Source organism: Desarmillaria tabescens (assembly GCF_030435595.1).
Source record: "Desarmillaria tabescens strain CCBAS 213 chromosome Unknown EV420scaffold_17, whole genome shotgun sequence".
NCBI lineage: Eukaryota > Fungi > Basidiomycota > Agaricomycetes > Agaricales > Physalacriaceae > Desarmillaria > Desarmillaria tabescens.
Window position 1 is genome coordinate 451988 of NW_026848316.1, and position 27972 is coordinate 479959.

The 27972-nt window shown below is 48.7% G+C and overlaps 13 protein-coding genes and 1 non-coding gene across 14 annotated transcripts; 8 read left to right on the forward strand and 6 right to left on the reverse strand.

The window, feature by feature from the left end:
• Positions 1–15: 15 nt before the first annotated feature.
• Positions 16–87, forward strand: EV420DRAFT_t146. The gene has a single exon. It is a non-coding gene; the product is annotated as a tRNA-Met (tRNA).
• Positions 88–450: 363 nt separating this feature from the next.
• Positions 451–2357, forward strand: EV420DRAFT_363204 (glycoside hydrolase family 88 protein). The gene is made up of 9 exons (XM_060481848.1): positions 451–1047; positions 1103–1226; positions 1279–1408; positions 1456–1540; positions 1590–1636; positions 1689–1785; positions 1838–1973; positions 2022–2130; positions 2176–2357. The coding sequence occupies exons 1-9, from the start codon at positions 650–652 to the stop codon at positions 2238–2240; spliced, it is 1191 nt and encodes a 396-aa protein (XP_060330812.1). The 5' UTR covers positions 451–649; the 3' UTR covers positions 2241–2357.
• A 53-nt stretch (positions 2358–2410) lies between these two features.
• EV420DRAFT_1270206 (nuclear transport factor 2) lies at positions 2411–3012 on the reverse strand (the record flags this gene model as incomplete). The annotated part of the gene is made up of 5 exons (XM_060467554.1): positions 2411–2447; positions 2502–2575; positions 2633–2737; positions 2792–2863; positions 2923–3012. 5 exons carry the CDS (start codon positions 3010–3012, stop codon positions 2411–2413), a joined length of 378 nt encoding a protein of 125 aa, XP_060330813.1.
• Positions 3013–3265: 253 nt separating this feature from the next.
• On the forward strand, positions 3266–4917 carry EV420DRAFT_1542999 (uncharacterized protein). The gene is made up of 5 exons (XM_060473185.1): positions 3266–3667; positions 3715–3795; positions 3844–4498; positions 4551–4755; positions 4816–4917. Exons 1-4 carry the CDS (start codon positions 3324–3326, stop codon positions 4695–4697), a joined length of 1227 nt encoding a protein of 408 aa, XP_060330814.1. The 5' UTR covers positions 3266–3323; the 3' UTR covers positions 4698–4755; positions 4816–4917.
• Positions 4918–7377: 2460 nt separating this feature from the next.
• On the reverse strand, positions 7378–8572 carry EV420DRAFT_363286 (uncharacterized protein). Its single transcript, XM_060481849.1, has 4 exons — positions 8270–8572; positions 8152–8215; positions 8046–8098; positions 7378–7994 (listed from the first exon to the last, which is right to left on the reverse strand). The coding sequence occupies exons 1-4, from the start codon at positions 8454–8456 to the stop codon at positions 7498–7500; spliced, it is 801 nt and encodes a 266-aa protein (XP_060330815.1). The 5' UTR covers positions 8457–8572; the 3' UTR covers positions 7378–7497.
• Positions 8573–9520: 948 nt separating this feature from the next.
• EV420DRAFT_1680820 (glycoside hydrolase family 10 and carbohydrate-binding module family 1 protein) lies at positions 9521–11695 on the reverse strand (the record flags this gene model as incomplete). The annotated part of the gene is made up of 15 exons (XM_060479212.1): positions 9521–9711; positions 9764–9943; positions 9990–10066; positions 10113–10162; positions 10213–10265; positions 10316–10376; positions 10531–10607; positions 10663–10718; positions 10767–10872; positions 10922–10945; positions 10996–11030; positions 11085–11121; positions 11171–11315; positions 11375–11420; positions 11620–11695. 15 exons carry the CDS (start codon positions 11693–11695, stop codon positions 9619–9621), a joined length of 1116 nt encoding a protein of 371 aa, XP_060330816.1. The 3' UTR covers positions 9521–9618.
• Positions 11696–12199: 504 nt separating this feature from the next.
• Positions 12200–13980, forward strand: EV420DRAFT_364248 (uncharacterized protein). Its single transcript, XM_060481852.1, has 7 exons — positions 12200–12495; positions 12549–12673; positions 12724–12866; positions 12918–13110; positions 13165–13302; positions 13350–13494; positions 13555–13980. Exons 1-7 carry the CDS (start codon positions 12313–12315, stop codon positions 13753–13755), a joined length of 1128 nt encoding a protein of 375 aa, XP_060330817.1. The 5' UTR covers positions 12200–12312; the 3' UTR covers positions 13756–13980.
• Positions 13981–14707: 727 nt separating this feature from the next.
• Positions 14708–15612, forward strand: EV420DRAFT_364250 (uncharacterized protein). The gene is made up of 3 exons (XM_060481853.1): positions 14708–14790; positions 14847–15057; positions 15117–15612. Exons 2-3 carry the CDS (start codon positions 14902–14904, stop codon positions 15474–15476), a joined length of 516 nt encoding a protein of 171 aa, XP_060330818.1. The 5' UTR covers positions 14708–14790; positions 14847–14901; the 3' UTR covers positions 15477–15612.
• Positions 15613–15733: 121 nt separating this feature from the next.
• EV420DRAFT_1629540 (FAM96B protein) lies at positions 15734–16628 on the reverse strand. The gene is made up of 4 exons (XM_060476093.1): positions 16382–16628; positions 16179–16328; positions 16020–16115; positions 15734–15959 (listed from the first exon to the last, which is right to left on the reverse strand). The coding sequence occupies exons 1-4, from the start codon at positions 16536–16538 to the stop codon at positions 15853–15855; spliced, it is 510 nt and encodes a 169-aa protein (XP_060330819.1). The 5' UTR covers positions 16539–16628; the 3' UTR covers positions 15734–15852.
• Positions 16620–17721, forward strand: EV420DRAFT_364161 (uncharacterized protein). Its single transcript, XM_060481851.1, has 6 exons — positions 16620–16732; positions 16788–16951; positions 17017–17041; positions 17095–17324; positions 17378–17575; positions 17629–17721. The coding sequence occupies exons 1-5, from the start codon at positions 16721–16723 to the stop codon at positions 17568–17570; spliced, it is 624 nt and encodes a 207-aa protein (XP_060330820.1). The 5' UTR covers positions 16620–16720; the 3' UTR covers positions 17571–17575; positions 17629–17721.
• EV420DRAFT_364151 (DUF298-domain-containing protein) lies at positions 17606–18894 on the forward strand. The gene is made up of 7 exons (XM_060481850.1): positions 17606–17876; positions 17932–18135; positions 18196–18220; positions 18292–18366; positions 18426–18473; positions 18528–18584; positions 18636–18894. The coding sequence occupies exons 1-7, from the start codon at positions 17776–17778 to the stop codon at positions 18711–18713; spliced, it is 588 nt and encodes a 195-aa protein (XP_060330821.1). The 5' UTR covers positions 17606–17775; the 3' UTR covers positions 18714–18894.
• On the forward strand, positions 18866–19742 carry EV420DRAFT_1543077 (uncharacterized protein). The gene is made up of 2 exons (XM_060473186.1): positions 18866–18958; positions 19194–19742. The coding sequence occupies exons 1-2, from the start codon at positions 18956–18958 to the stop codon at positions 19413–19415; spliced, it is 225 nt and encodes a 74-aa protein (XP_060330822.1). The 5' UTR covers positions 18866–18955; the 3' UTR covers positions 19416–19742.
• An 87-nt stretch (positions 19743–19829) lies between these two features.
• EV420DRAFT_1543080 (D-lactate dehydrogenase cytochrome oxidoreductase) lies at positions 19830–22927 on the reverse strand. The gene is made up of 13 exons (XM_060473187.1): positions 22439–22927; positions 22221–22388; positions 22056–22169; positions 21944–22004; positions 21615–21706; positions 21508–21565; positions 21161–21454; positions 21084–21110; positions 20885–21036; positions 20768–20859; positions 20516–20718; positions 20331–20461; positions 19830–20267 (listed from the first exon to the last, which is right to left on the reverse strand). The coding sequence occupies exons 1-13, from the start codon at positions 22727–22729 to the stop codon at positions 20229–20231; spliced, it is 1722 nt and encodes a 573-aa protein (XP_060330823.1). The 5' UTR covers positions 22730–22927; the 3' UTR covers positions 19830–20228.
• Positions 22928–22959: 32 nt separating this feature from the next.
• EV420DRAFT_1543087 (uncharacterized protein) lies at positions 22960–27957 on the reverse strand. The gene is made up of 10 exons (XM_060473188.1): positions 27732–27957; positions 27586–27666; positions 27420–27532; positions 27204–27359; positions 26823–27119; positions 26703–26773; positions 25234–26652; positions 24883–25083; positions 23218–24596; positions 22960–23183 (listed from the first exon to the last, which is right to left on the reverse strand). The coding sequence occupies exons 1-10, from the start codon at positions 27861–27863 to the stop codon at positions 23091–23093; spliced, it is 3942 nt and encodes a 1313-aa protein (XP_060330824.1). The 5' UTR covers positions 27864–27957; the 3' UTR covers positions 22960–23090.
• Between the last annotated feature and the right edge of the window lie 15 nt (positions 27958–27972).

The window sequence follows — 27972 nt, forward strand, 5'->3', positions numbered from 1 at the left end:
AATGTCGTCAAAACTGATAGCATGGCGCAGTGGTAGCGCGCGGGGCCCATAACCCCGAGGTCACTTGATCGAAACAAGTTGCTGCTATTGTAAAAGTAAAGAGAAGAAAATTTTGGCCTGGACCATAGGATTGAGAGTCCCCAGTGCCCACAATGTCCACTTTCAAGTCTCTGTGACTAGTCGTAGACTCGTATGTTCGTCAATTATCTTGCTGGGCCTGCCCTGTTCTGCCCAAATTATCGACGGGGTCATTAGCTGGTACTTAGTATACATTATACAGTCACCTGCTGGCCCTGTGACATTTTACCGTCGACAGAACTTTCACGCTCAATAGACGGCTCAGCGCTCAGTATTATAATCAATGGATAGACGTCTTTGACAGTAAGATTTGACGTCGACGTCCTTTACAGTGTGTCGGAACGTGACCGGTCCGACGTCAAAAACAGTGCACATGGATTTCAAATGAGCTTGTGCACCTTGACCTCCATCTTCTACCGGAGATTCATACGTTTCACCATCACATGAGGTCTTCGCTGCTTATTGCACCTGTACTGTCGTCACTGGATCTCTCGAATTCTTGTCCACGCGGACCGGCCTTGGATAATCTTCGCTTATAAGCGAGCTTCTCGCCACCACGCCGCTCAACGAAATGTGGTTCTTCACCTTTACCTCCTTTTTCCTCGCTGTCCATCTAGCTTTGGCCCAGACTGTCTCGACTAACCTCTACTCCTCCTTGATCCCTTCCAAGGTTCTGGCCACCGCCAACAAGCTGAACAATAAATTCCCCCAGTATACCGACTCGACTGCAGGTGTCTGGCAATTATTCAGTGCTGACACGTGGACCTCTGGATTCTTCCCAGCCACACTGTATGCACTGGAGAAACGCAAGTCGCTGTGCGGGGAAACCTCTGCGAATGGTCTAAGTGCGGCAGACTGGGCCGATCTAGGCCGGCAGACGAGTGCTGGGTTAGCAGCCCTGACGACAAGTAACAGTGTCGGACACGACGTGGGGTTCTTGAGTTTCCCGTATGTGGATGAATTGAGCATGTTGGTGATCTATTTTACTCGCTCTGGTTGATCTGAGCGGCTGAGTTTATTTTAGCCACCCAACCAACGCGACTGCGGCTGCAATTGTGAACGGTTTCGCGACATATCTAGCTGGAAGATTTAATCCTACTGTGGGGTGCACGAGGAGTTGGGATTCGTCTAATCCTACGGACTTCGTTGTGCGTACTCTTATGGACTCGGCGCATTGGTGGTCTTATAGTTTGATTGCAGGTGATCATTGACAATATGATGAACCTTAATGTCCTTATGGTCTCTGCGCAACTAACCGGAAACTCCACGTTGAAGAATATTGCTACTTCGCACGCCAATACAACCATGAAAAACCATATACGAGATGATGGCATAGTTTTTCCCTCATTTCATTAAATCACATCTAACTTCGAACAGGCTCAACATGGCACGTAGTACAGTATACCACCACAACGGGTGCCGTTACAGATAAAAGGACGAGCCAAGGATATGCTGACAATAGGTAGGAGTGCTTCTGTTCGCTCTTTCGACTTCGCGTGAGCTTGTTGCAGCACATGGAGCCGAGGGCAAGCTTGGGCGGTATATGGATATGCAAACAGTAGGCACTGGCTCTCTACGAAGCGATTATTTTCCCAATCCAATGGTTTCAGTGTACAATTGGACCGGGGACAACAATTATCTGGTGACAGCCCGGCGTGCAGCTACATATTTCCTCAATACTCTTCCTTCCGATGGAATCGTACCATGGTATTTTTCTCCCTTCGCTACGGTGAAATCTGTTCTTAATGAGTAATATCAGGGATTTCAACGCACCAATGGCGAATCGCCCGGCGGATTCCTCGGCGGCCACAATCGTAGCAACTGGTCTTTTGTTACTCTCCAGGGTTGAAACCGACATTATAAGTAAGGCGAAATGGTCTAATGCTGCTATTAATGTACGTTATTCCGATTTTCGTTGGCCTTTGCACGATTGACGTGGTTAGATTTTGAACACTATCACGGCACTCGCATGGGATCCTTCCTGGGAAAGTCTACTGGCGAACGGGACGGTGAATAAGCCCGCTAACAACTACTTGACTGGTACCGTTTACGGTAAGTTAAGGTTATACCGCTATGCTCTTCTTACGCTGTTCTCAGGGGACTACTATTACATTGTTGCGGGCAATGAACTCATCTCCATGGGCCTTGCAAAATGCCAATGATCGGACACTCAACACAATCTCTCTCTCCTAGTTTAAGTATGTAAAGTAAAGTCACGGACATCTCATACACCTCGACTACCACCGCACGAAAAATACAACTACCACTTAATCAAAACAACGCGCCTTTAATTCCCTCGACCATTCTACGAAGCTCCATCTGTATTATTAATCTAGCCGCCGAGATTGAGACGGAAGATGTCGTTGTATCTGAAGATTTACGTTGAGAAAGGCGGATGTCCTGCGGACGGGGAAGCCACGTACACATAATAAGTACCGGCATCGGGGATCAGCTGGAAGGTCTGAGTGAATGGCAGAGGCTGTTCGCCATCGTCAACCTGAATTGTCATCGATTAACGCCACGACACCGCTATCAACCTGAGAAGTGGACGTACCCGCAAAAGCCCCGTAACGAGTACTATAATACTAGAAACAGCCGGATTGGAGGGCTGAGCATCGCATGTCTCGACCTTATGAGCCACCTTTTCAAAGGGCAAAGACTTGCAGAAGAAAGTTAATGGTGGAAGCTTCCTAGCCGAAGAGAGGTTACTCACGACAAGCTTTTCAACAATATTAGTAACACCCAGAATCTGGTTGTTCTCCCAGGTCAACATAGACTCTGGACGCTACACGATGACTGTGAGATGGAGCAATCGATGGCGCAAGATGTATGAATTTTACACACATAGAGAGAAGCCAATGCGGGGCGGTTGGTGTCAAAGGTGTTATAATAGAAATCTGTGAATTGCTTGGCGACTGTAGCGAGGTCGGCCATGGCTGAACGCGTAAAAGCAAGGAGGTACACAGTCTGGTCTCGAAACGCTGTTGGACGGAAGGAAAGAGAAAAAGTAACACGTGATATGATATCTATGAATTAGATCATCGATTAATTTGTGGATACTGTGCCTATTTGGGCTAACCGAAATAATAAACATGCAGTAATATTACATAATTGGCCCTGGAAGGGGACGCGCGCTTATTTAGATTATGAATTTAATTTTACAAAAGTGGACATAAATACCGTCTAACTCCTTGTTTTACACCTTCTGATTTGAGAAGACTTGCACGGAACTGATTGATGCAAGAATGTCACAGCTTCAGTTCGCGCCGTTCTCCTCAGACTTGCCACAGCGGCCCACGATGCGTCGCAAGTCCTCTGCGCAAAATCTACTCTCGTCATTCAAGAATCCTGGCAATCTGTCCGGTCCTACGGCATTGAACACTGCCGCAGCTTCTTTTGGCTCGACCGTAGCAGCGCCGACACCGACGACAACGACACCCATGGCGAGGGAATGGGATGCCCAGTCACTTCATTCAGAGTCCGTGGGCGTCACGACTGCGCTATACCAGGGAACAACAGTGGAACTGCTCCGGGATCTCGTGCAGAAGAGAATGATAACATTGACTTATGTGCGGAACATGCATGAAGGGTGCGTGTAGCTGGTCCTCTTAGCTGGCCCTCTACTGATTGCCCCAGGAGGAGTCATTGGTTTCACACTATCTATATATCCAAAGCAGACTTGGAACGGGAATTTAATAACGAGGCCATGAAGAAGAGGTGTGTGTAACTGCCCATGGCTTTATTGTCTCTCACTCACTAAATTAGGACACATCGGTTCGCCATCCTGGGAATGTCTCTTTCTAATCTTCTCGATATAAACCAGCCGCAGGACCTTCTCCGAGGGCTCATTAACACTTTAAACGAGTACGACCAGTCAAAGGAAGACAGTGACAAGTCAAAAATACGGCAGCCCAAGCGTCTCTTTCGACGGCAACCGGGGAAACGACAAGGCAACTTTGCCGAATATTCAGGATCTGTTGTAGACGACGCGTCGTATCTAATGACCCCGCATATACCGTATCCTCTGGATTATCACCAAACGCTACTCTCGCTGCTTGACGTGATCTCAGAGGTGTACAACAAGATATCCAAAATTCTCGGCCCTTCACCCCTTTCACACCCTTCGCAGCAAATGATGGGACCCTTAGGCCTCCTTTCACCGCACCCCGGCGTGTCATACCTTTTCGCATCGGATAATTCGAACGCGAACCCATACGGCTCGGCCTCGACTCACAGTCAATCCACCCCGAGCATCAATCAACCACAGCCACAACTTGGAGAGGAACCAAACGGGAGTCTATGGGGGATTGCCACTGGCGGTTTTACCGGAACAATGATGAGCGGTATGGGCAGTCCACCTCCTGGTGGCTGGTCCCCAGCTCTTGGTGATATGATCCTTAAGGTTGACGGAAAGTTCAAGGTGTGTTATATTGTCCCTTTCTTACATCAAACACGTACTAAGCGGTCATCAGAAAATGACGTCAACGTTATTGAAGGAGCTGGATAACCTCGCTAGGAATGGAATCAAGGACGAACTCGCCTCACTGGACCCGCTGCTGAGAAACATCAAGGTACCGGAGGAGCATCGGGGGATTGGGTACGATTTTGAAGGGATGTGACAGGCAGGCACGAGGAAAGTGCCATGACTGCATTGATATGGGGGCTGGATTTTGTTTTGTAAGTGATCCGTTTGTTTCACGGGAATCAGTCTCTCATTAAACGTGCTTCCTCGTACAGTCCAAATGGAAGCTCATCAATGGCCTGTCCGCTTCGCGTGCGATCGCTACGATAGCGTTGATATTGATGAATGCTACGATCGTCAAGACATGGGCACGCCGAGCAGGGAGGGAAGGGCTATACCGAGCTGTGTAGATTCCGCTAATGGTTTGCTTGATATGTATGTATCATACTCTTTAGACTACTAGGGATCAATCATCAGATGTCGGATTCAAATACATGTACAATTCGTTATAGGAGATTAAATGGAGAAGAAGGTTCCTGCAACGCATCTCAATCTCAAACTCGCCTTGCCATCAACTATGCTGGGCTGAATGAAGTGAAACTGAAGGGGTGGGAAGGATGGATGAATATGTTACATTCAACATTTGCATTCGTTAGGCTTGCAAGTGCAACTGGAAAATGCCTTAGCAACTAATATACACCATAGGAAGGCGCCGACATACGTGATGGTACAGTTGCAAGAATCAGAGCCGCACGCAGCATTGACGGGAACGGAAATCATCTGAGAGAAAGAGAGGGTAAGTGAAACAAGACGCAACAACGTAGGAAATGGAGCCAACAGTGTCTATGACGGTTTCGAAGAGGCAGTACGATGATGATGCAGCTCCAGCTCAGACAATGAGCTGGAGCTGGTTAGACTTCCAAGATATGAGCCGCCCTTTATATGTTTTTCAACCCTTTGTTCTCATGACATCCAAGATATTTGTGTGGGTCATGAGCTGATGGTCTTGACATAGAACTATATTGACTGGTCACACCGAGGGACAGCAGGTTGTATTGACATCCAGTAAGATGTTGGCGGAAGGATCTGAGTAACTTATCTTTAGGCGGACCGTGTACTGAATGCTACTAGTGGGTGGAGTAGATATGGGATTGAGTTGTGATACGGCAGTAAAGATAACGTTGACGGTGAACGTGCCCTCATGCCGTGAAACTGCTCCACGGCTTTGGATATATCACTAGTAGAATATCAGAGCCAGCCAAATCGTGTCGACAGAGAGACTGTAGGGAACGTGGAAAGGTGGAAATATGACACCGGTGACTTGGGTTGGTCGACTGCCAGGACAGGTTCACGTTGAATCAAGCCGCGAGGAAAGATCATAGTCCAGAAGGAGACAGAGTTCAGCGTTCTCTTCAATCTGGAATGCGGTACAGTATTATTTATCAGGGTGTTGTTCGATTAGGCAGTAGTTGTGTTTTAGCACCGCAGCAAGTCACACGGATCAAGGTTGAAAGGTTGAGCGGTTGATCAGAGGCATTTCGCAAGGCCCGTGGAGGTTATTGCCGGCAAAGATGTAGTCCCCGAAGATGCATAAGAAACGAATCACGACAATAATACAACCTCGGCGCTTGCCATGAACGATACTAATCGAGCAGTTGCCTTCATGTTTGCTCACTGTCCCGTCCCACGGTGAGAACATAGAGTTTGCCAAGAAGTCTTTCATGTTAGAGCCGCACATTACTCCAAACCGACGGGGAAAATCCATCCGCGTCAAGGATATCGAAGAATGGGGAAACATACGTTGATAGCACCGTAGACCAACATTTGGCACTCCCCACGTAGTCGATTCTGGAGCGTATCAGTAGTAGAATACCGGTCGCAGCGATTGTAACAGCAGAGGGGTCTGTTCGGCAAATTTCCATTGGCGCATTTAAATAACCATACAGGTTCCTCCCGGGCATGAAAGGGGAAGATTGTGAGACTACAGCATCAACAGGAAGAATGCTGAGGAAGCACTCGGTTGTGCGCCGAGAAGTCCTCAGGTAGCGTTCATCTAGGGTTCGTCGGCGAGTTTGTATGGGACGGAGAAAGTAGAATTCGTCTCTTGAAAGAACCGCCGGAGAAACTCTTCGAGAAGCCGAGACCAGATAGAGTACTATGTCGAAGCGTTAAACCCCAAGAAAGAATTTCGGAGTTATCTATGAACGGAGATGATCCAAAACCGCTGGTCCGCCTAATCAATGCGAACAAAGTAGAGTGATCTGTCGACAATAAACCAATAACATATGCATGAATTGCTGGTGGAATTTGGAGATTAGGTTTCAAGAGCTTCGGATTCAGGCGGTCTGAATATTTTCGGTAGGCGGCATGATATTGATAGTTATGTCGGCAAGTCAAATGACGGATTTTGGGATAGTAGACATCATTAGTGGGTTGTGACGTATGCTACATAACCCCAGTTGAGCACTCGCAGCGGGACAAAGGGCGACCCTCTTCAAAAGGATGATGGTGGAAGGAAAGCCATTGAAATCCGGCAGGCACCGTAACTTCATTGATAGACCCGGTTGTCAGCGTATTGTCTGGATTCGAGAAAGGACCCTTTCTTGAACTTTGCGCAGTGTGTCGACAAAGTAAATCTATTGATGATCTAAATAGAATACATTTTCCAGAAAAATAACACTGCAGATATATGTACAACAGTTGCAACGTCGATAGCATACGAAAACGGAAGTCTAGACAGGCAGAAAAGGCGAACGGAGAGGGATGTTATAAGGATTGTTACAGTCGCGGATGAGTGGGGGGTGATCAGTCAGTAAATTGTTAGGTGTGCATGCCGTTAAGTGTGCTCAGCAGAGCATGGAAGGCGGTAGACTACTCCCGCAGAAAAAAGCATGAATAATAATAAGTTAAAAAGAAAAAGGGACAATATCGGCGCCAAACGCAAAGAACAAGGGCCATCATTGAGGTACGAACCAGGCGTCCCAGACATCACCCTTTGGCTTTTGACTTAAACCAGCGAAGCATTGGTTAGGACCTAGGAAATCGGCCCATAGGGCACCGTCACGAAATATGTTCCCCCTTGACTTGGTGCGATTATCAAACTGTTTCGTGGCAATGGCCTGATTCGGTTTGGGCATCGCTGAAAATACATTTGGCGGAACATATGTCTTGAAGGCTCTGGAAAGCTCTTGGAAGACGTCTTGAAGGGTCACACCAGCAGCCATATCGGATCGGCTGTATACAACGACGGGAGGCAAAGCATGACCGACGTTGATCTTGAGATACTTGATGGGTGGTTGCACCGCTAATTCATTGAAGTCACATCTCGGTTGAGAAGCAAATCGTTGGGTAATAACATCGTAAAGTAGATGCCAGGAACCTCGCAATAATACAGGGTGTAAATAACAATGCCCAACCAGAGGCGATGCTATTGCAAATGTTGGACTTGAGCTCCCTGGGCGCCATGAAGTTCAGGGAGTAACACACTAGAGAGACGCTAGCTTACAAGAGTTAACTGTCGCAGCTGTGTTGTCGGAAGATGCAGAGGAGGAATAGATGCTTAGAACGGCTAGTGTTAATAGACATTCATGAGGTCGAAGAAGATTTAGTACGAGGAATCACTCATACGCGACTCAGCGGTAGCGGGACTGGCATGTATTTTCGTAGCAGGTGCATCTACGGTAGCATGAATGAACGAATTGAGTGAGCAAACGGAACATAAAGGTGTACCTGATGTTCTGGGAGTTGCAACATGCCTTGCATTGGAGGATATTTTGAATGATTTCCCGCTAGCCTTTGAGGACGCCTTCGTCAGACTAGAAGTCCCCCATGTTAAAACAGATTCGGGCGTAGCGCTTCTTGAAACGAGCTTTTCCTTCTTGTAGAATGAATCGTGGCGTACAGAATCGGGATACATAGGTGAGGCACAAAGTGTGGACGGGGATGGGTGAATCGAGTCACTGTGCACATTAGTTATACCGGGGGCCTTGTTGAGCCAACAAAATGGTGTACAAAGCTCAGGAAGAATGCTAAAATATTGGGTGAGTCAGTAAAACGTCAGACAATGTGGACGGTACCGCAGAATGACGCATTTCCAACATCCACATGTTCGATAAAACCCTTGATGAGTTAGCGCCCCTTCCGAGGAGCTACCTGATATGGGTGCGGGGATCGGTCCGACGAACCCGAACGTCGGCTAAGACCAAAATTGGGGTGATGGGCGGGCCTTTCCTGCTAGATAGAGGCAAATTCAGGTCCTCAATCTGGACTAGAAGCCAAACATCTAAACACCTGCAAAAGAGATGAACATACGGAACGCGAGACCATTGTGCACACATGTGCTACGCGTTCGCGGAGTCGAATAACTCATCACTCCTGATCACCTAGTATTCCTAGACTTTTACGGACTTGACCAACAGCCTAGAAGTTCGCTGAGAGTAAAAGATTGAAGCGATGATGAAAAGACGGAAAAGTTAAGACTCAACTGCCCGAAATTTTATCAAGCTCATGATTTCCTATCACGTGCAGGCTGGTTTGGATATTATAATTCTGGCATTGAGTTGTGGTGTCGCATCCTGGGACGGCAGTTTAACGTGGACCCCTTAGCAACACTACTCTGAACGTGCTGCCAAAGGCATTGCGTGCACATGCCATGTCCCTTAGGTATCCGAAGACGTACATCAACAAGTGGCTGCATCGAATCTGATCATCAAGCATCTCTGAGAAATTCCATCCTAAAGTGTGAAGGATCCAAGAAATCCACGGTGTGTTTCTCAGATGTACTGATAAGAACAGCCGTGAACACCGACCAGGGTTCTTGACGAGTCCGAGAACACACCGCTCTGCACCGCTGTATGAGACATCGATAAGTTTTGACCCTTCACAGAATGCATTCGCTGACTACGTTGGTAGCGCTCTGCTTGGCATCGTTCTTTCACAAGATTCGACCGAAAAAAGAAGCGACGAATGATAAACATACATTCACAGACGATTCACATCTCCACTGTACGAATCGGACATGCAAAGCATCCTATGATAAACGGACAACAGCCAAATTTCCCATTGATGTACAACACCGTTCAGGATAGGTCAGAGATGATTGAATTGTAAGCCGGTTTTGGCTGATAGTTGGTATCAAATAATAGCGGGGTGGAACTGGCACGCCAGGAGTTCTGAAGCGGCATCAGGCAACAATTGCAGTACAGTTTGAAGGGTTTGACTTACAACATCACTGACTCCCCAACTAGTAATACCAATGCAAGCGGGTTGGGCAAGACAGGCGTTTGTGACGGTAGTATAGTCCGAAGGACTAGCACCTGCAATATCAAGTTCGGTGATAGCCACTTCTGTACCAGCTGAGGCAAGCGCCGCCAGAGCTGCTTGGGCACCTCCCGCACCTCCAGCCTGTCATAACGTGTTAGACATGTCTAGCGAATTATTTTGAACTTACTGAAAGATGCATTTGGGTGCCAATACCGTCAATGAGCTGTCCGTTAGCGTTAACCCGTTTCACCAGAGCGACCAATCCTGAGGTACATAAATACAAGTTAGAATACACCTGAGTTTGACGAACCTTGGACTTTAGCGTTATTCGAATCGAGATTGTAATCGTTGATGTATAATCTGTTCAATTGTTTTGTCAGCGTGTCGAGAAGCCCGGGATGTTGACCGACTTTGCCGTGGGATCGGCAGCTCTCGCAGCCTTAAATGCGATGGTAACGAAGGACTTCATGAAAATATCAGTAAGTTGCTGATGACAATAAGTAATTCGCATACTTCTCCGAGGACGTTGGAGAAGACACTTGAGCGCAGAGTTCCGTCCTCGTTGAAGATCTCACTAAAGAGCTGTTAAGCAGCTAGAATGATGAAGAAGAAGCTGTCGTACTTGCAGACATCCCACTAATATAGAACGTTGGTGAGTGCAACTAAGCCAAGTAACGGAGACCACGCACAGCTGTGTAAAATTCATTAGCCACAGAAGTTGAGCGAACATGAATGGGTACATACCATAAAGTTTGCCCGCGTAACGCCCTGCAACATTAGCGATGTGATTTTGAATAACAGAAGTCTTTAGATCAGAATGAAAACCTGGACAGCTGACTGATCGACATAATAAAACCCACCAGTGTAGGTGCATCCCCAATGGCGGAGACCCATGAAGGAAGCTGGGAATGCCATACTTGGGACGAGTGTCAAAATTATCCGTAAATCGGTAAACTCAGCAAACCTAGGTTATGTCCACGAACGATTTTGTTATTAGCTACAGCCCAATTGACCAGGAAGTCCGCGCCAGAAAAAGTAAAGACTCCTCTGGTGGGCTCGGTTGCGTCCCACTGACGTTCGGTAAGTGTGCGGAACGGAGTCGGTAGTACACCATCTGACCTTCATGGAGTTCTCGGGTGTCACCTTCATCAAGAACGCCGTGAGCTAAGTTGGAAACTGAGAAGCAGTCTTACCTGGCCAAAATCAGCAATCAAAAGCGCTGAGTTCGCTAGTGGGTACACCTGTCAGTGTGCATGTGGTGAATCCTTCGACAGCGACAAACCCGCAATATTGATAGTATTCTGATCGGCACAAGAACCCTATTGCCCCATTGTCAGCTCTGCATATGGCTAGCAGTCAGACACGAACCCAGTAGTGTTTGCCTTTTGCCACAAATTTCGCGTTCAGACCAGTCCCCGAAGGAGCGGGTCCAGAAGTTGAGGTGGTAGGTGCATGCGTTGTTGTGGTAGACGCAGGGATTGTAGTAGTGGGTACATTAGAGGATGGCAGGCATCTAACAGGTGAGCGAGAATCGGTTTTGTGCTCCAGGTTCTTCCATTAGAATATACGTACTGGTAGTAGTAGGCATTGAGAACTGTACAGGTAGTGCCGCTATCACCTAGAAAGGAGTCAGTTAGAATGAAGCGTTGATAAAATACAACGGTTGATATTTACAGACGGTCTGGAAGTCAAAAAGTAATTAGCGAAGAGTAACTCGGAGTAAGGTTATAGCTCACACTGCCGGTGTATCCTATTCCCCCGCCTTAAAGACGCAGAACAATCAGTATGAGGTCGCCGTTAACACGTAGAAGGCGCACATTGGCCCCACACAGGAACAGCGGTGGTTCGTTTCAAGATGCAAGCCAAGGTAATGATAGACAGGAGTCCGAACATAGCAAGAGAATATTGTTCGACTCGACATCAGCGGTCCTGTATATGTTATATACCATTCTCCTTAGTCATTTAGCGGAGAACCGGTGAAGACCAGTTACTATTAGAGTTCTTCATACCGAGGTAGTTCATTGAAACGGAGAAATCATGACAGGACGTGGGCCAACTGAACAATCGTACTGACAATGTGAACTGAGCATTATTCCGACGATAAACCTTGGGAAAAGGGACGCTGATGGATTGACTGCTCATATATGTAGGCACGGGATCGCTGGTAAGGCCTCGGGATCATAAACGGTGCTTTGCTGGCCAGCGCCAAGATCACGCAGGACAAAAACGTGCACGGAACGGGTGAGTCTGCGGCACCTCGGAAAAAAACATGATGCACAAAACCTACGAAGCTATTTTTGTGGGGGCTACACACTTGAAATCCCCGCAAAGTCAACGGAGAACTGCCGTCAGATGAAACTTGGTGACGAGTACTGAAAAGAGCGTCATTCGGGCCGATATTCCGATGATCACATACTGGTGACCATGGAGTCAGGTGACCGTGACCGTTACGCGTCTTCACCACTTTCCGTCGTGTCGACACCAACCCACTTGACGCGAAACTTGGATCAATGAGCTCGAAGAAAGAGACTGTAGAGCAACTTGCTGCTACACTCTCTGACTTTACCGACTTTCCGGATGTCGCTACTGCTCCAGGTCTCAGAACACTTGACAACGCCTTGCGCTGCCCCATCTGCTGCGAACTGTTCTCCGGACCTGTGACTCTTCGCTGTGGGCACTGTTTTTGCTCATTGGTATGCTTAAACATGTAAAATGTGCACCTCACATCGCCTCATTTTGTTTCAAGTGCATCAGAGGTTCCCTGGCGCAGAAGCAAGAGTGCCCGTCTTGCCGTAAAGGGGAGGAGAATGAGGGGCATTTGAGGGTGAATCCGGTTGTTGAGGAAGCTGTGGAAGCGTGGAATAAGGCGCGGTACGCTGTCAATCATATTTTCGTCACTCGACCCTATTAAATCCAACCAGACCTTTCATTCTCCAGTTGCTGCAGCGAGGGCGGCCGTCGGTCAGCAGCAACTCTAGCGAGAGCGGTCCGTCTAAAAAGCGTAAGAGGAGCAGCCCTGACTCGGATATCGAATTCGTTGCAGGGCCCGCTAGTCATAAAATAGGTATTGTATCCGGTGTCGTCTTCTCAGAGCCGCGGGAACTGACGTTCGCAGAGGCATCTCCAGCCGAAACATCTTGTCCGGTGTGCGGGAAAGCGGTGAAATATGAAATTATAAATCAGCATTTGGACAGCGGCTGTAAGACGTTCGAACTCAACAACTCGTCGAAGAAAGCATGGTCAAAAATAATGGCTCCAAGAATCCAACCTGGGAAAAGCAAGCAAAGTCAGGCCAAAGGGAAAGAGAGGTGATCGTTTTAATATATGTCATATCAGCTGCAGGTGAGCTGACCCTTCTCCAGATCATCGAGTATTGAGGACGAAGCTCTTCCAAAAGTCTCTTACGACACCTTAAAAGATAGACAGATCAAAAATCTACTTAACGATCAAGGTCTTTCGACTTCTGGCGATCGAGCACTTTGTATTACTCGACACCAAAAGTACGCATCTTCCTTCTACATGTGTTCCCCGTCTCAGCTGCATTTAGATGGGTGATGCTCTGGAACTCCAACCTCGATAAGGCTCCAAAACATAGGAAGTCGCCGTCGCAATTGAAATCCGACCTTACTCAATTGCTTGAACAACACCAATCGAAATCAAAGCTGGTAGTAGAAGATACTCTTGGCCATCAGGTGAGTTCCCATGTTTGCGCCACATGACATCTATGTCCCAATTTAGTGACTTCCATTCAGAAGAAATACGAGAGCGAATTCAAGCGACTAACAGAGGTGGCTAGACCGAAGAAAACCGCGTCTTCACAGTTCTCTGATTCGCTGGAGGCAACGTACTCACAGCCTAAGTCCACGGATCCAACAAATCCTTCAAGTCCAACGAAGTCACCATCTCAGTCGCCTCTTCACGTTAGTGATGACGACGAGATAGAGGTGCTTTAACGGGACAAAGACAAGTACCTCTCAAATTGTGTCATTGTATCATCCCCGCCATTTGATACCCATTTTGTAGAACGTTTTTTCGTATGTACGGAGGAGATTTATGTTTGTATAGACCATGTTTGCAACTCGCCAAAACACACGTCAAAGCAAATGCTTCGCGGCTTCTTTTGATGTCGTTAGTCTATGAAGATAACGCGGTGGTAACAGACAGGTAATTCTGGCTACTGCGCACGTCGCCACACATTTTCGGGTTCGAAAGCGGAGCTGTTCGTGGGGTTGCGTTTCAGGGAAATGACCATACGGAACTTTTCGGAGATAATCGATAACGGGACGGCAAGTACGGTACGTCCTTGGGGCTGGGCACTCGGGGCATGCCAGCATAGGATGAACAACACGATCCCGCACAGCGAATTCCCCGATCTGATACACTTATCAATATTGCAATAAAGCTCAGACACAATCTGTATCAGCATAATGATGGCGGTGGGAGCCAAAGCGCACGGGATCTACGTGGACAATGCGTGTTGCATGCCGTAGGCTCGGGTGGATTAGAGCAGTGCAAGTAATGAACATCCCTTAATGTGATTCAATTGAGCTAATATTGTTCTTCAGTGAATACAAGAAGCCTCGAGGATGAGATGAGGGAGGCGGGAACAAGCAGCACCAGGGTAAGCAGTGTCTGGGCCATCTGGTTAACAATGTAGCGCATAACATTACCCTCAAAGAAGAAGCCTGCTTGTTCCAGCCGCATTGTAAGCCCATATCCAGGTGAAAGGATCAGGCCGTTTGTGGGGACGCTTTGCGGTGATCAGGCGGTGATGGCAATTCTTCGAAAAACAAGGGCCAGTGGACAATAAGCTGTCGTGCCAAATTAGGCAGGTGTTATATTCATTCTTCGAAGCTCCGTTTGATATAAAGGCTTTGCAGACAATCGTGATGGTATCCTTCCCAGCCGAATTTCGTTGTCGCCTTGCTCTCTCTTTCTTTCTCCCCCTTCTTTACCTTAGTCTAATGTCTGCTAGTGATCGCTCTAGCGTGAGTAGTACCTTCTGTCGCCTCATCTTTCGATCCCAAGCTAACTTGTACTATAGTTCGCGTCTGACAGAGACCAGACCTCTACAACTGGCTCTCACAAGGTTAGATACCATGCCGACGAGGATTGGGATTTCCATCTCGATGTGTCCAGCACATCCCGTCGACCTCTCGCTGGTACTACCTCACTACCGTGCTCGTAACCAGCCACTCGATCATCGGATGAACATGTTCGTTGGCAACGATTCCGGAAATATGAAACTAAAAATTGTGCGTCCCCTTTGTTTTCCCCCCCAGCCTCGCCCATTACTGATCTTCCGCCAATGCAGTGTCGAAACTCGGTGAAATCAAAATTCTACCTCGAGATTCAGTCCACGACTTCGGATATCACAGTGTGGCTACCGTCCGATTTCAAGGGCCGAATACACTCATCGGGGAAAACATCTTTCTCCTCTGGGTTCCTGAACCGGATCATGCAGAGCGTGCGACTAAATGGCGTTGAGCACGATGGATTCGCCGAAGATGAAGTGGTGGTGATGTCTTCGGGGCATGTCACCTTCCGGATGTGGGATGTGCTCACGGGTGCACCGGAGCGTGCTCAGAAGGAGGTGTTGAAGAGGATGTTTGGCCGAACGCAAAAGGCCCGTGAGACGTCGACGATGAACTGGGATTTCCTTCTCGAAGACTGATGAAAAAACCCTGGAAGATGGATTGTTGTTTTATTCGCCATTCCTGCGCCCCTCGATGGGAATCACTATAGACTTATCTTTGTTCGTTCTTTCTTCTATCGGCTCTTTGGGCATTCCTTATTTACAGGGTTCGTCACCCGGTTCAGCCTATCATCGCGGCGCTCGCAGTAATTTCGCATACGCATTGTATCATCTCACTAGCACGTACCTGTACATCACTTGTAGCAATATTAAATCAGAAGATTGACCCGGTTACATACCTGGCCAGTAAATGAGCTATTGTATTACATTCGTCCAAGCCTTGTTCCTAAAGCTACAAAATTTATCCGACAACTTTCCCTTGGATACGTTGTACAATATCGGGCCAAGTTTGAGGCTAAACAGATGCCGATTGACCTTCGAGGCACGTATCAATCGTCTTGACGAGCGCAGGATTTTCCAGTGCAGCTGCGACCCTTTCCTTGTCGTTGAGCTGCTTATTCACTGCCAAGCATCGACTTCAACAAAGATGGCTAGATACCATAATTCAGGAAGAGCACTTACCCGCTTCCTCGCTCTGATGAGATCCGGGTTTGACGATGATATCCACCTTGAATCGATGCGGTAGACTTCGGAGAAGCCGAACACGAATTGAAAGACCTGATGAAAGAGATTAGTACTTATTGACGTACGGCAGCGCCGTAAGCAAAAACGAGGGGATACCTATTATTGTCGACATACCACAGTGAGGTACTGTGGGAGTGAATTCGACTACGATGTGGTTCCTTGAGACCGAAATTTGCGGTGCCGAAACAACCTTCAGTTCTTCAAGTGTATTGGGGTACTCAGGGTCGTGTATCCATCGCACGAGGTCTGTGCTTTACTATCAGAAAAAAACATAGGATACGAATCGAAGCGGTGCTTGCCATATATTTCATCCTGATCGATGGGTTCGACGACATCATCAGCGTCGTTAGGTGCCTCGTCCTCATGATCCAGCCAGAGAGAAGTTAACTGTCGTCTGTCTGCGCTTTTTGCCGGTTTGAAGATGACTGGGTTCGGATTGAAGACTTCTTGGACCATGGTAAGCAATCGTGAAGGTGAAAGGAAAGGATGAGTAAGATGGGTTTCGTCATTGGCATCGAAGTGACAGTATTCTGTCACGAGACGTCACGGACGCGACCTCGCCAGCAATACGAAGCTTAATTTCTGCATCCACCTCCTTTGCCACCAGACCTGTTCTAGTCGTAAACTGTTTTTCCGGAATGCCTCCAAAGGTACGGATCATGCAGTGATATCGTTCTGGCCTCGCCTTGACGTACGCCCATCCAGCGAAAACAGGTTGACGAGACGCCAGCCGAGGGCAGTTCGACGCGAGCCACTCGGAGTTCTACACGCGCCTCGACTGCAAAAAAGGGAGGGGAGACGTCAAACTCGACATCGCAGAAATCCACGAAAAAGGCAGCTGCAAAGACCACGAAGAAGGCCACTACTCCGTACGTCGTAATTTTTCCTTGCTCCAGCCTGTTGGACTAGATTGCCACTTATAATTTTGATACAGGAAAAACGCCGCTGATGAAGACCAAGTACGTGTCCTGTACCCTTTCTGTCAGTTGGCCGTGTCTGACGGTTATGCTAGCCCCCCGCGAAGAAGGCAAGAACCAGCAACCCTAGGGCTACGAAGCGAGGGAAGAAGTCAAATGCAACGTACGGCAATTTGTATAGGCAACTTCGCGGGAGCTCATCTTGTTTTTTTCTGTTTGTTTCTCGCTTTCCACGCTATCGCCTCGCGTTGTCCTACTCGCCCCTCTCCCTTTCGCATGCCACTATATCCACTTTGGCCTTTCCCGAAAAAGCGCCTCGGATGATGTAATGACACGTGCTTTTGTCCCTTCCACGTGGCTGATGTCGTTCTATTTTAGGAGCCTCTCGTGCTGTGAGTTCTTACTGTCACAGTCTTTTCCTTTCACATCTGCTCTATCCTGTCTTGGTGTCGTGGTGGCGGTCGGCGTGGATGCACATCTATGCGCTTTCTATCCCTTCTTCCTTGCTGCTCTTCTAACGACATCCACACCATACATAGCGACGACCCAGCCGGTCCCAGTAAGCCGGTAGCCAAGGTCGGGTTTAGTGTGCTGTTGACATTCTACCCTACTCACCGCTCCCCGCATAGGCCGCCGAGGAAGCCAAGAAGCTGGCAGCTGAACCTTACGCCCCCGCGCGCTCCGTCGCGCTGTTCGAGACATATGCAGACCCAGATACACCCGATGTCATAGGCCCTGAAGGGCTCGAGAAGTTGTGTTTGGATGCAAACATCCCAATGGAGGGTGCATTGCCTCTGCTCTTTTCTTGGCAACTGGGGGCTCAAGAGATGGGGAAATTTACGAAAGACGAGTGGGTCAAGTGGACTTCAGCACGCAAGTACGTTCACTCGTTCCTGTGTCCCTGAGACACCGCCCCTTATACCAGTTCGCAGAATATCCACACTTTCTCAGATATACCAGGCATTGTCAGACCTCGATGATCTTTTGATTGATGGGAAACCCCCCTTGAAGCGTCCCTCAAATTCCAAGAAACATGATGAACCATACGATCGGACCGCCTACTGGACCTACGCTGATGATACAAAAGACGCGTTTCGCAAACTTTACATGTTCTGTTTTACGCTGGTAAAACCTCCGTGAGTCGTTCCGCTTCCGTTCCTTGTTATAGGCGCTTATAGAGCGCGTTCCGTTCACAGGCAATCCCGAAACATTGACATGGAGGTTAGACTGTCTGACACTTTTCCTATATTGGCATGCTGTCTCGATACCTATCACTAACCTTAATTCATCAGACCGCCACTGCCTTTTGGACTGTGTTATTGGCGCCGAAGTCGCCTCTCATGAAAGATGTCCTAGAATTCGTCGGCGTATGTCATTAGGTCCTTCCGACAAACAATTTTTCCGTTGACATTGATATTCGTATCAGGGAAAGGGAGAGTCTTACAAGGCCGCAAATAAGGATTTATGGACCATGGTCAGACTTGGTAATTTTTTCTCTAACAGAACGTCGGGTCTCATTGCAACACAGATGCTTGAATTTTGCGAGACGATGTCACCCAATCTCGACGGATATGAGGCGGATGGGGTATATCTATTTTCCCTCCGTGATGCCCGTCTTTACTCACTGCTTTGGCAGGCATGGCCGACTCTTTTGGATGACTTTGTTGCGTCGAAAAAGGGCGGAAATGATAAGAAAGTAGATGCCGTTGCCTGAATATCTGTCGCACTTATGGACTTTGCTTTGCAACTTACAATGTTATCTAGTCGTTTACATGGTCGTATGTATTTTAGACAAAGTTCATTTTTCCCTGTTTTTGCGCGGCTCGTGACGTGACATGAGTGACCGGGACATCCCGAAGCAAATAGGTGCAAATAATATTTAGCGTGAAAAAAATTTCTCCTTCGTTCTTTCATCTTCTTTCATTCCTTCCTCTTGTCCCCCATTTCTTTTTTTCAATGGTAAGTGTCACTTTCATTCTTACTCTGCGTTGTCCGCGTTATCTATGTGATGACTTTATTCTCTTCCCCGTCCTACACGACCATGCCGAGGAATAGAGCTTTTCTGTTCGCAACAGAAACGCGCCCTACGGGGTGCACAGTGTACTTGCCAGTGCCATTTCGTCTGATTCTCCTCTATACCATCTCTAATCCACTATACCTCTTACTGACTACCTCCCCCCTCTCCTTTCTCTAGGTGAGCATCCCTTCCTCGGACCCCACCCACCGGATGAAAATTTCCGTTACATTCGCAGTTTCCACTCTAGTACCCTCTTTATGGAGTACTCCCCCAATGCGGAACGTTTATATTCCCCCTCCATACCAACCTGAACCCATTAGGTTGTGTCGAGCGTGGGCCGCCTCCCTTTTGGGGGAGGTGCGCTGGGCGGGAAGCGGGGGTCGGCACGATGCGGGATGATAATGTCCTTCCTTTGGATGTCTGATCCTTTCCTCTTTTTTGATTGTTCATTATGAGGACCTGTTGCTGATTTGCTTCTCAGTTCTAGGTCCCAACGAACAGTGTCCACTAGATTGTAGTTGATCGTGGTGTACCCTGGTGCTTTTAGTGTATTGTTGTATATTATGTCCTGGTATAAAATGTGTCTCAATGTATATGTGTTAACCAAATAATTTGTTTCGTGTCGCACAATCTGGAACTGCAACCGCCTTCTGTGTTGAGCGGTACATACCACGAGTAAAATTAATCCGTCGTATCATAATGGTGTACCGTTTACCACTTTCTGACGGGGTCAATCTTTGAAATAAGTTCTCTCTGTTTAGGTCTGGACCCGCTCACTTCGGAAGCGTCTGTCGGGCTTCTTCTCGAGGGTATCATATGGCGGCGACCGTGTCGAACGCACATCCCGACATTCGGGACCGTGGCTTCGTCCTGGACCACTTTCAAATCGTCACGGAAAAATACGTCTTGTCATTGCCGCTTCTCAGAAGTGACATGGTGGTAGATTTTCCAGGTTGCTCTACACTGCCATCCAAGGCATGATACACACAAGACGAATCCTGTTGTTCGGCATGTTGTCGGAAATTTTGGTCTAGGGGCTTCGTCCTACTTTGTTAGATTATTGATTACAAGACTAGATAGATATCGCGCTTGTACAAGATACAATCATAGATACTCTCTATGCCCTCCAGCTGCGAGAACCGCTCACGTACTATTCCAGGAAGCGCAGTGGTAGATGGAAAGTCTAAAATCCGCTCAAGACATGCTTCCCTTTTACTTGGTCGCCTTCTTCGACGGCCCATCCGGGTACAGCTAGACGGACGGGTATTGTGAGAACGTGAAAAACCCCGGGGAGGACGCTGATTATTCATTCACCTTTCCAGGATTCAGAAGATTTTGAGGATCAACAGCCTTCTTGATCGTCTTCATTAATTCCACTGTACCCTCGCCTAGCTCGTCAATGAGGTATTCCTTTTTACCCACTCCGACTCCGTGCTCTCCGGTACCTGCAACCTCAGAATCAATAGACGATCAACTCTCAGCACAGAAAGACCACCCACATGTTCCATCCAGAGCAATAGCTCTATGCACAATACGGTGAACAGCATCGCTTACTTTTCCCAGCTCATCGTCATTCTTGAATAGCAGCAGCGCATGGAAGTTCCCATCACCAACATGACCCACGATAGTGCTCAATATACCAGCCTCCGCGAGGTCTTTCTTCGATTCTGCCACCAGTTGAGGAAGGCGCGAGACAGGAACGCTGGAATGAAGGTTACAACATATTCTCCGACGTAGCTGGATACTCGCACCAAACGTCCGTAGTCCAACATTTTGCACCGGTACCTGCGTAAGCTATCGACGATGTCAAAGCGTGTTTCCTGTTCCTCCACAAATCGTCAGGCTTCTTGGTCAGTCTTTGCGAAAACAAATTGGGTGCTGGAGTGCTTTTTGGTGATCGCCTGGGCTTCCTTGGCTGCCAACTTGATGGACTCGGGTGATCCTTGTATCTTGAAAAATAGGGTGTCGCTAACTGGGTACGTGTGTTCGATGACTCCACTCGTGTTTATAGCCTCCATCACTATAATAACGTTAGTAGCGCCTCTGGATGCCAAATATTTCACCTACTGTTGTTATCCAGAAGTTCGACGCATTCTGTTCATGGTGATGAATTAATTACACGAGCCACAGAACATGGGACTTACGGAAGTTGGCGCCATAAGGTGAATTAAGTATTTCCTGCACGGCATCCACAGCTTTGTCTATTGAAGGGAACTGCGCCATGGCCACTTTGGTTGGGAGTCGTGGAGCCAGTCGAAGTGTGGCTTCCGTGACTATACCCAGTGTGCCCTCAGCACCGATGAACAACTTCGTGGTATCAAATCCAGCGGCGGACTTGCGCGACCGTCGTCTCGTCTTGATTACTTCGCCATTGGGAAGAACAACCGTCAAGTTCAAAAACCACTCAGCCTTTGCCGTGCCGTACCTAACCGCATTGGCTGAAGAGTGTCTGGTTAATGCGTGATTGTGTTTTCCGATTAGCATGACGTACTTCCACTGCAGCCAGTTCCAACCATACCACCAATTGTCGCGCCTGGTCCTGGATCAAGCTGTGAAAAGCATTAGCTGACCACAAAGCAGGATGTATGAATGACTAACAGGGAAGAAAAGTGGGATCCCTTCTTCTTTGAGAGTTCGGTTGATATCTTCCCATCTGGCGCCCGCTTGGCAAACAAGATCGGAGTCCGCCTCTAAAAACGATGTCAGTATATACCGAGGATGTTTTGAGAGTGTGCTGTTTGCGGCCACCGTCTACAGTCGCAGCTATGCATTTGACGGTTCATGAGCAACGACTTAATTCCTCGCACGCCACAGAAACCTGCCCGTATACACAAACAGACAACCGCGGTATTATATGCCGAGGAAGCATATAATATCCACCATGTAGATGCTGACGGTAAAATCTCCAAAGTCGCAAGATAGCTCACCATCGATCTGGATAATTTTATCCATCCCAGACACATCAACGCAAATACTCCCAGTAGGCACCTATCGACATTATTTAGCACACGAATGCAAATTTAGTAATGTGAGACGCACCCCAGAGAAATGTCCTTCAAGACTCGTAGCACCAGACGAAACGACAATAGGGACCCGGTATTCTCTCGCGATGTTGACAATTTTCATCACATCCTCCGTGCTGTTAGGCCGAACCTATGCTCCTTCATTGAATGACTGGCAGCGTATCAAGGGAGAAACACGCACCACAACTGAGTGCGGGGACGCAGGGTGGTACGAGTTGTCCGATGAGCCATAAGACTTGAGGACCTCCGGGTCGGTAGACACAGTGTCATCTCCAGGTAACGCAAGCTTGAGCTTCTCGATAGCGATTCTTATTTCATGCTCAGAACCGTATTGTTGTTCGACATTGGACTACGCTGCATGTTAAACAATCTTCCCTGTACACAGAAACCGCGACATACGAAGAGTATCGTGTCCACATACTGCGTCGCGAGGAGCAGTCCGATAGCATACGTGATTCCCTGCAGAAAACTTCGTGCTTTCCAAGAATATGCGAAATGGGGTGACCAAGGCGAGTATCGGGAAAACGTGCTGGGCTCTGTGGTGACCAGCTTGGGAATCGGCCTCTTTGCAGCATAGAGGCGACGCTGGATGGCTGGGAAGCGCCATGGCTGTCTCCCCAATCCCAGACGGAACATGGTGGTTGTGAGATAAGGGCCGCCGGAAGCCTCAGCTGACACAACCTCCACCATAAAGCTCCATAAAGTTATTCCGGGGCTATGGCACTGATCGCATGTTGCGTGCCATTCGTGCTTTCTCTGAAATATTGGCGCAATAAAACCGCTGTCGGTGTGTTGAATATCGTCGAACACGGTCCGCGGTCGGTTGAGCGGAATTTCGCGCTTCAAGAACGACTGTACGCGAGAACGATGCTACCAGGGCTGAGATCTAGACTCCGAAAGCTAGCCGATGTATGTGCTACGTTTTGTATAAAAAAAAAAACACACAATGAAAAGGCGCATATACCCAAGTCTTTATTCATCCATTGCGTTCCAACACTATGGATGCAGAAAAGTCGTTTCATTATAATACTAAAAAGCATGGAACTATAATCTAATCTATGGGCTTGAATGCTTGCATATTCTCCATCATCTCCCTCACTTCCGTCTCAGCAAACACCGCAGCTTCCCTCGCAACCGCAAGTTTCTTTCTCCAGCTCATCCGCCGTCATCGCTCTAACAACACCATTCTCCTCAACCAAGCCCATATTGTCAAACCTGCGCAAGGTATTTCCAACTCGAGGCATGAACCCGTGTCTGTCCCAACCACTGTCGTTGAAAGCAAGGACCGCACGAACAGCAGCGGTATTGATATCTCGATGAAGTTCTTCGAGCTTGGAAAGTTGTACCTCCATCCAACGTGCACGTCGTTCGAGGGCAAGGGTCAGCGCAGCAACCTCGTCGTCTTTTCCTTGGCTCTCTTCGCCTCCTTCATCAAGAAAGTCGTCTCCCTTCAACATATCCCTCAACACGCCATCAAAGGAGGAACTATCGTCCCAGGTCGTGCGAGGTAACAGCCGCAGAAGATCGGAGATGGTCTGTGTGAGTGTCTCCAACAGTTGCTGGAAGGAAGAGACAGCGTTATCAATGGATCCTGAAGGCACACTGTTGGCGAACGTGCCACCACCAACCGACAGAGCAGACAGGGCATGCACAAGTGGTCCGTATTCGAGCGGCATCTTCGCAGCAGGGTTGATCTTATGAAGATTGAAGAAGGGATGATTTGGAAGATCCATGGCCGGGTTCATCATGTGGATATCCTGCAGCAAATCTTCCACTGGCGTGGGTCCTTTACGATCCACGGATTGAGAACGAGAGTTGGTGGAGCTCGAGGTCGCAGTGTTTCCTTTGCTCGATGGAAGAAGCGGTACGTCAGAGGCAGTAAATATGGTCGAGGTTTCCTCAGTAACCTGATCCTCTTCTTTTACAGGAGCCTTAGCGGGTTTCGCGATGGGCTTGTTCTTCTTTGGCTTCTTCGAGAGGAGAGGAACCTGGACTGTTTCGGTGGGAGTCGCAGCAGATGCTTGACGAGCGACAGATTTCTCCAATGCCGTGATTTTAGCGCGTTCGCTCGCTAATTTAGCTTCCCTGATGGCGTTACGCAGCTCCCTGTCCTTCTCTGCCTGGGCCGCCCTCTCTTTCTCCAGCTGTGCCAACTTTTCCTCCCTCTCTGCCTTCGCAAGACGCTCCTTCTCTCTCGTTGCCTTTGCTTCCTCTTTTTTGATTTTTTCCTTCTCCAAACGCTCCTTTTCTTGCTGTGCCTTTACTGCCGCAGCCTTCTCCTTCTCGGCAGCTTTTTCCTGCGCAATACGCGCCTTCTCTGCCGCCTTAGCTGCCGCCTTCTCTTGTGCAATCTTCTGCCTCTCGGCTGCCCTTTCAGCAGCAGCAGCCCGTTTAGCAGCTTTGCGTTCCGCCTTCTCTTGGGCTTCAAGATCTTCAGGAGAGACTTCGTCTGTTGTCGGGGCAGTGGGGGCAGTGTCTGTACTCGGAGCTGCAGATGAAAGCGCCGGGAAGTCTGAGGTTGACAAAATCGGAGGTTGTACGGCTGTGTCTATGGATACTGTAGATTGGAACAGCAAGAAATAAAGTAACACAGATTAGCGTCAAAGAAGACGATAATACTAGAGCTCGAGGAGAGGGGGGAGGGTATCAAGCGTATAGTGATGATTTTTAGCGTGATCATAATATTTTTCTTGGCCGCAAAGTCGATGTAGTCCAAACGTAGCGAGATGGAAGAGGTGATAGGACGGTTCATCAAGGCCGATGGTAGATTTTCCGCACTGAGAAAGCACGGGAACTCGGTACGCTGTCCTCCCTCTCCTCAGAGGAACATGGAAGAAACTCACCATTCATGGCTCCATTGGTCTCCATCCCTAATGCACCTGGAAAGTTCGCGTTGGCTTGAGGGTACGCGAGTCCAGGTGGTGATGCATAGTGTAAATGGCTTTGATCCATGGGCTGATACCCCACGTCTTGACCCGACGCGAATCGAGCAGACATAATGGCTGGGTCAGTGAAGGGTTGATGGCCAGTTGCGCCCGGTTGTTCTGGATAACAAGGGAAAAACGAAAAGAAGGGTAAAATGCGAATGGATATAGGATAGCATAGGATACATTCATGCAAGAAGGGGAAAAAAAAGCAAAAAAAGTCCCGTCAACACTCCCATCGGATCATTCATACAAAGAGAAGCGTCCTACCAGCAGAGCCGCTACGCACGGCCGAACCATTGACTGCCCGATCCCGGCTTGATTGGATGAAATCTCTGAGATCTGCTTCACTGATACCGGCATTTATACCGGCGTTGAACAAAGGAAAACGACCTTGCGCCTGTGAATACGGTTGGGCTTGAGCATGCTGCAGCATGGGGGAAGCCATCGCGGAAGGTGGCTGTTGGTAAACATAATCTTGACGTGAATGCAGCGACCACTGTGAGATGGCAGGAGAATGAGGTTGTTGGTCGACGGAGTTGTATATCGAGTGCGTTTCGCTTATGCTGTTACTGACACTGAGAGGAGAAGGAACGTGAAGAGGCGAGGATGCCGCTGTTGACCCTCGTCTGCCCCGAGCAAATCCGAAGCGCGAAACTTTCCTGGTTTCATCATCAAAGGAAGATTTAGTTGGAGAATGCACTTGAGATGAATCCTCGTTTTGCTCTGCAAAAGGGTTGAAAGATCCAACATAATTCGACCCTCCAGTAGACTGCCGCTCGATTGATGGCGAAGACCGAACAGACATGGGGTCGTATATCGACCGACTAGGATTATGGGGATATGGCAAACCCGGCGGCGCCATAAAAGCACCACTGGGAGCACCGGGTCGTAGAGCTGGAAAGGCGTCGACATAGGTGCCAACAAAAGGTGTTTGTGCCTCTGCCTCAAAGTCAGGTAGCTGCACCTCGTTTGCATCGTCGCCCGCAAGCTTGGGATCTAGGTTGAAACTGAACCCGCCAAAGCCGCCATCTCCACCAGACAGATTCTGCAACGTACGATCAAAGTCGGGGAAAGGACTTAGCGCTGAGACAGATGGCGGAGGAGCTTCGCGTCGGGCCTTGACATCATCAAGTAATGCTCGTGCTGCATTTGACATCTGATATGAAGTCTGCATGGCGAGAAGTGGCGTTTGTGGAGACGCTGTCTCTGTGCGGGGTGGGCGCGCTGGAGAAGGAAGACCTGGCGGCGCTGACAGACCCGGGGGAACTGCGGGGAGACCTGGTGGAACAGAAGGCGGTAGCGACTCGGATGATTTAGCAGGAGAGAGAGAACCTGGCTCCGACTCGGCATTGCCAGATGGAGTAGGAGACGGCGGCTGGGTAGGCGTTGAAGGCTTCTTCTGCAGAGACTTCGCCTCACCAGGAGTTAAGGGACGTTGTGGAAGTGAGGCAGGCGTGGAAGGACGAGACGATAGCTGCGACGTGGACTTTGCAGACCTTCTATCCTGTTGTACACGGGCATTCGATGGCCGAGACTCAGTTGCAACAGGACGAGTTTGTCTGCTACCACCCCGCCGACTCTGACGCGAGACCGGGATAGTCGAAGGCGAAGAAATGCTGGAGGAAACAGTCGTCGACGCGACAGGTGCCGTTGTTTTGTGTCCCCAAGCTGCGGCACGCGGTAGCCCTAGAAGAAACATTCATAAGTAGAAAGTTCAAAGAGGTCTTAATGCGTACCTTCAGCTTCTTCCCCTTTCTTTCCCATAACCGTTCTTGTTCGGCTTTCTGTTGCTTTGATCGTATGTTTACTGGAATGGAGTGAGTCCAGGAACACAAGAGGGAATGAAGAAGACAAACAGAGTCGTCAAGTCCTCCTTCGTAAAGCAGTCCTTTTCATCTCCCCATTCATGCAAATTCATGCAACTGTGATCGCTACATGTAGCACCCCGCAAGAAGGCCATGCAGTATTTCGTAGTTCCGTAGCTGGCTCTCATCACTTCACGGCCGCCGCCAGGAGATGGTGTTCCAGTCGACAGCGGCGATGGCGCGTGCAGCATCTTCCCGTCTGTGATATGTGATGTACAGCCCAACAACGGGCGCACCGCCTCCCGATGGTGTCCTCTTGACCAAAACGATCTTCGTGATTTTCCCATACTGGCCAAAATATTCGTTTGAACGTAGCGTTGGAATAAGCTGCGCAAAGAAAATGAGAACCGTGGCGTGAGTGAAGGGAAGGACAGTACCTCTTCCTTGGCGAATCGAGGTCCTATTCCGACTACGTACACGACATTGCGTTGAACGACACGCACATTGGCCAGATGGCGTCTACCCAAAGCGTCGAGCTCCTTGCGCTCTCGTTCGCGTTGCTTCTTCTGCTGGGTCAGACGCTTGTGGCTAATAAATCAGGTTATAATGAGCGCGCCAAAAAAAGAAACGCCTGATAACTGCACGCACTCTTGAGGCGAAATGGGCTTGAACTCTACGCCCTCATCTGTGTACACTCTTCGGCAAGCTGGACAACGCTTGTTGAGGTTCTCTTTGATGTGGTGCCAGCAGAAGCGACAGATCTGTTTTGAAGAGTCAGTAAAAAGGTACAGAGGAGCTGTATGCGATATACTACCTGGTAGCCGCAGACGCAAGGCTTGAAATTGAGATCCGAGATATCCATTTCTTCCAAGCAAAGCGGACACTCTGCATCTTCCTGTAGATTCGAAGTAGACAATGAACAATGGGGAGAGTGTAAGTCAAAAATGCTTAAAGACTGACTGCTTCTTCATCGTTCCAGTACGCGTCCTGGACTCCGGCCAGTACGTGGGACTTGGATTGCGAGATAGAAAAACCCTGGTGAACGACAGGCGCTGGTAGAGCATGGTGAGAATGGACTCTTGTAGCGGACATGGTGTACGAAGCAATAAGGGAAGAGACGTTGGAAGGAAACGCTCGAGGGTGTGGTAAAAGACGAAGCGGTGAAGCTGGAAACGCGATGTGCACAGCGACAATGAGGCCT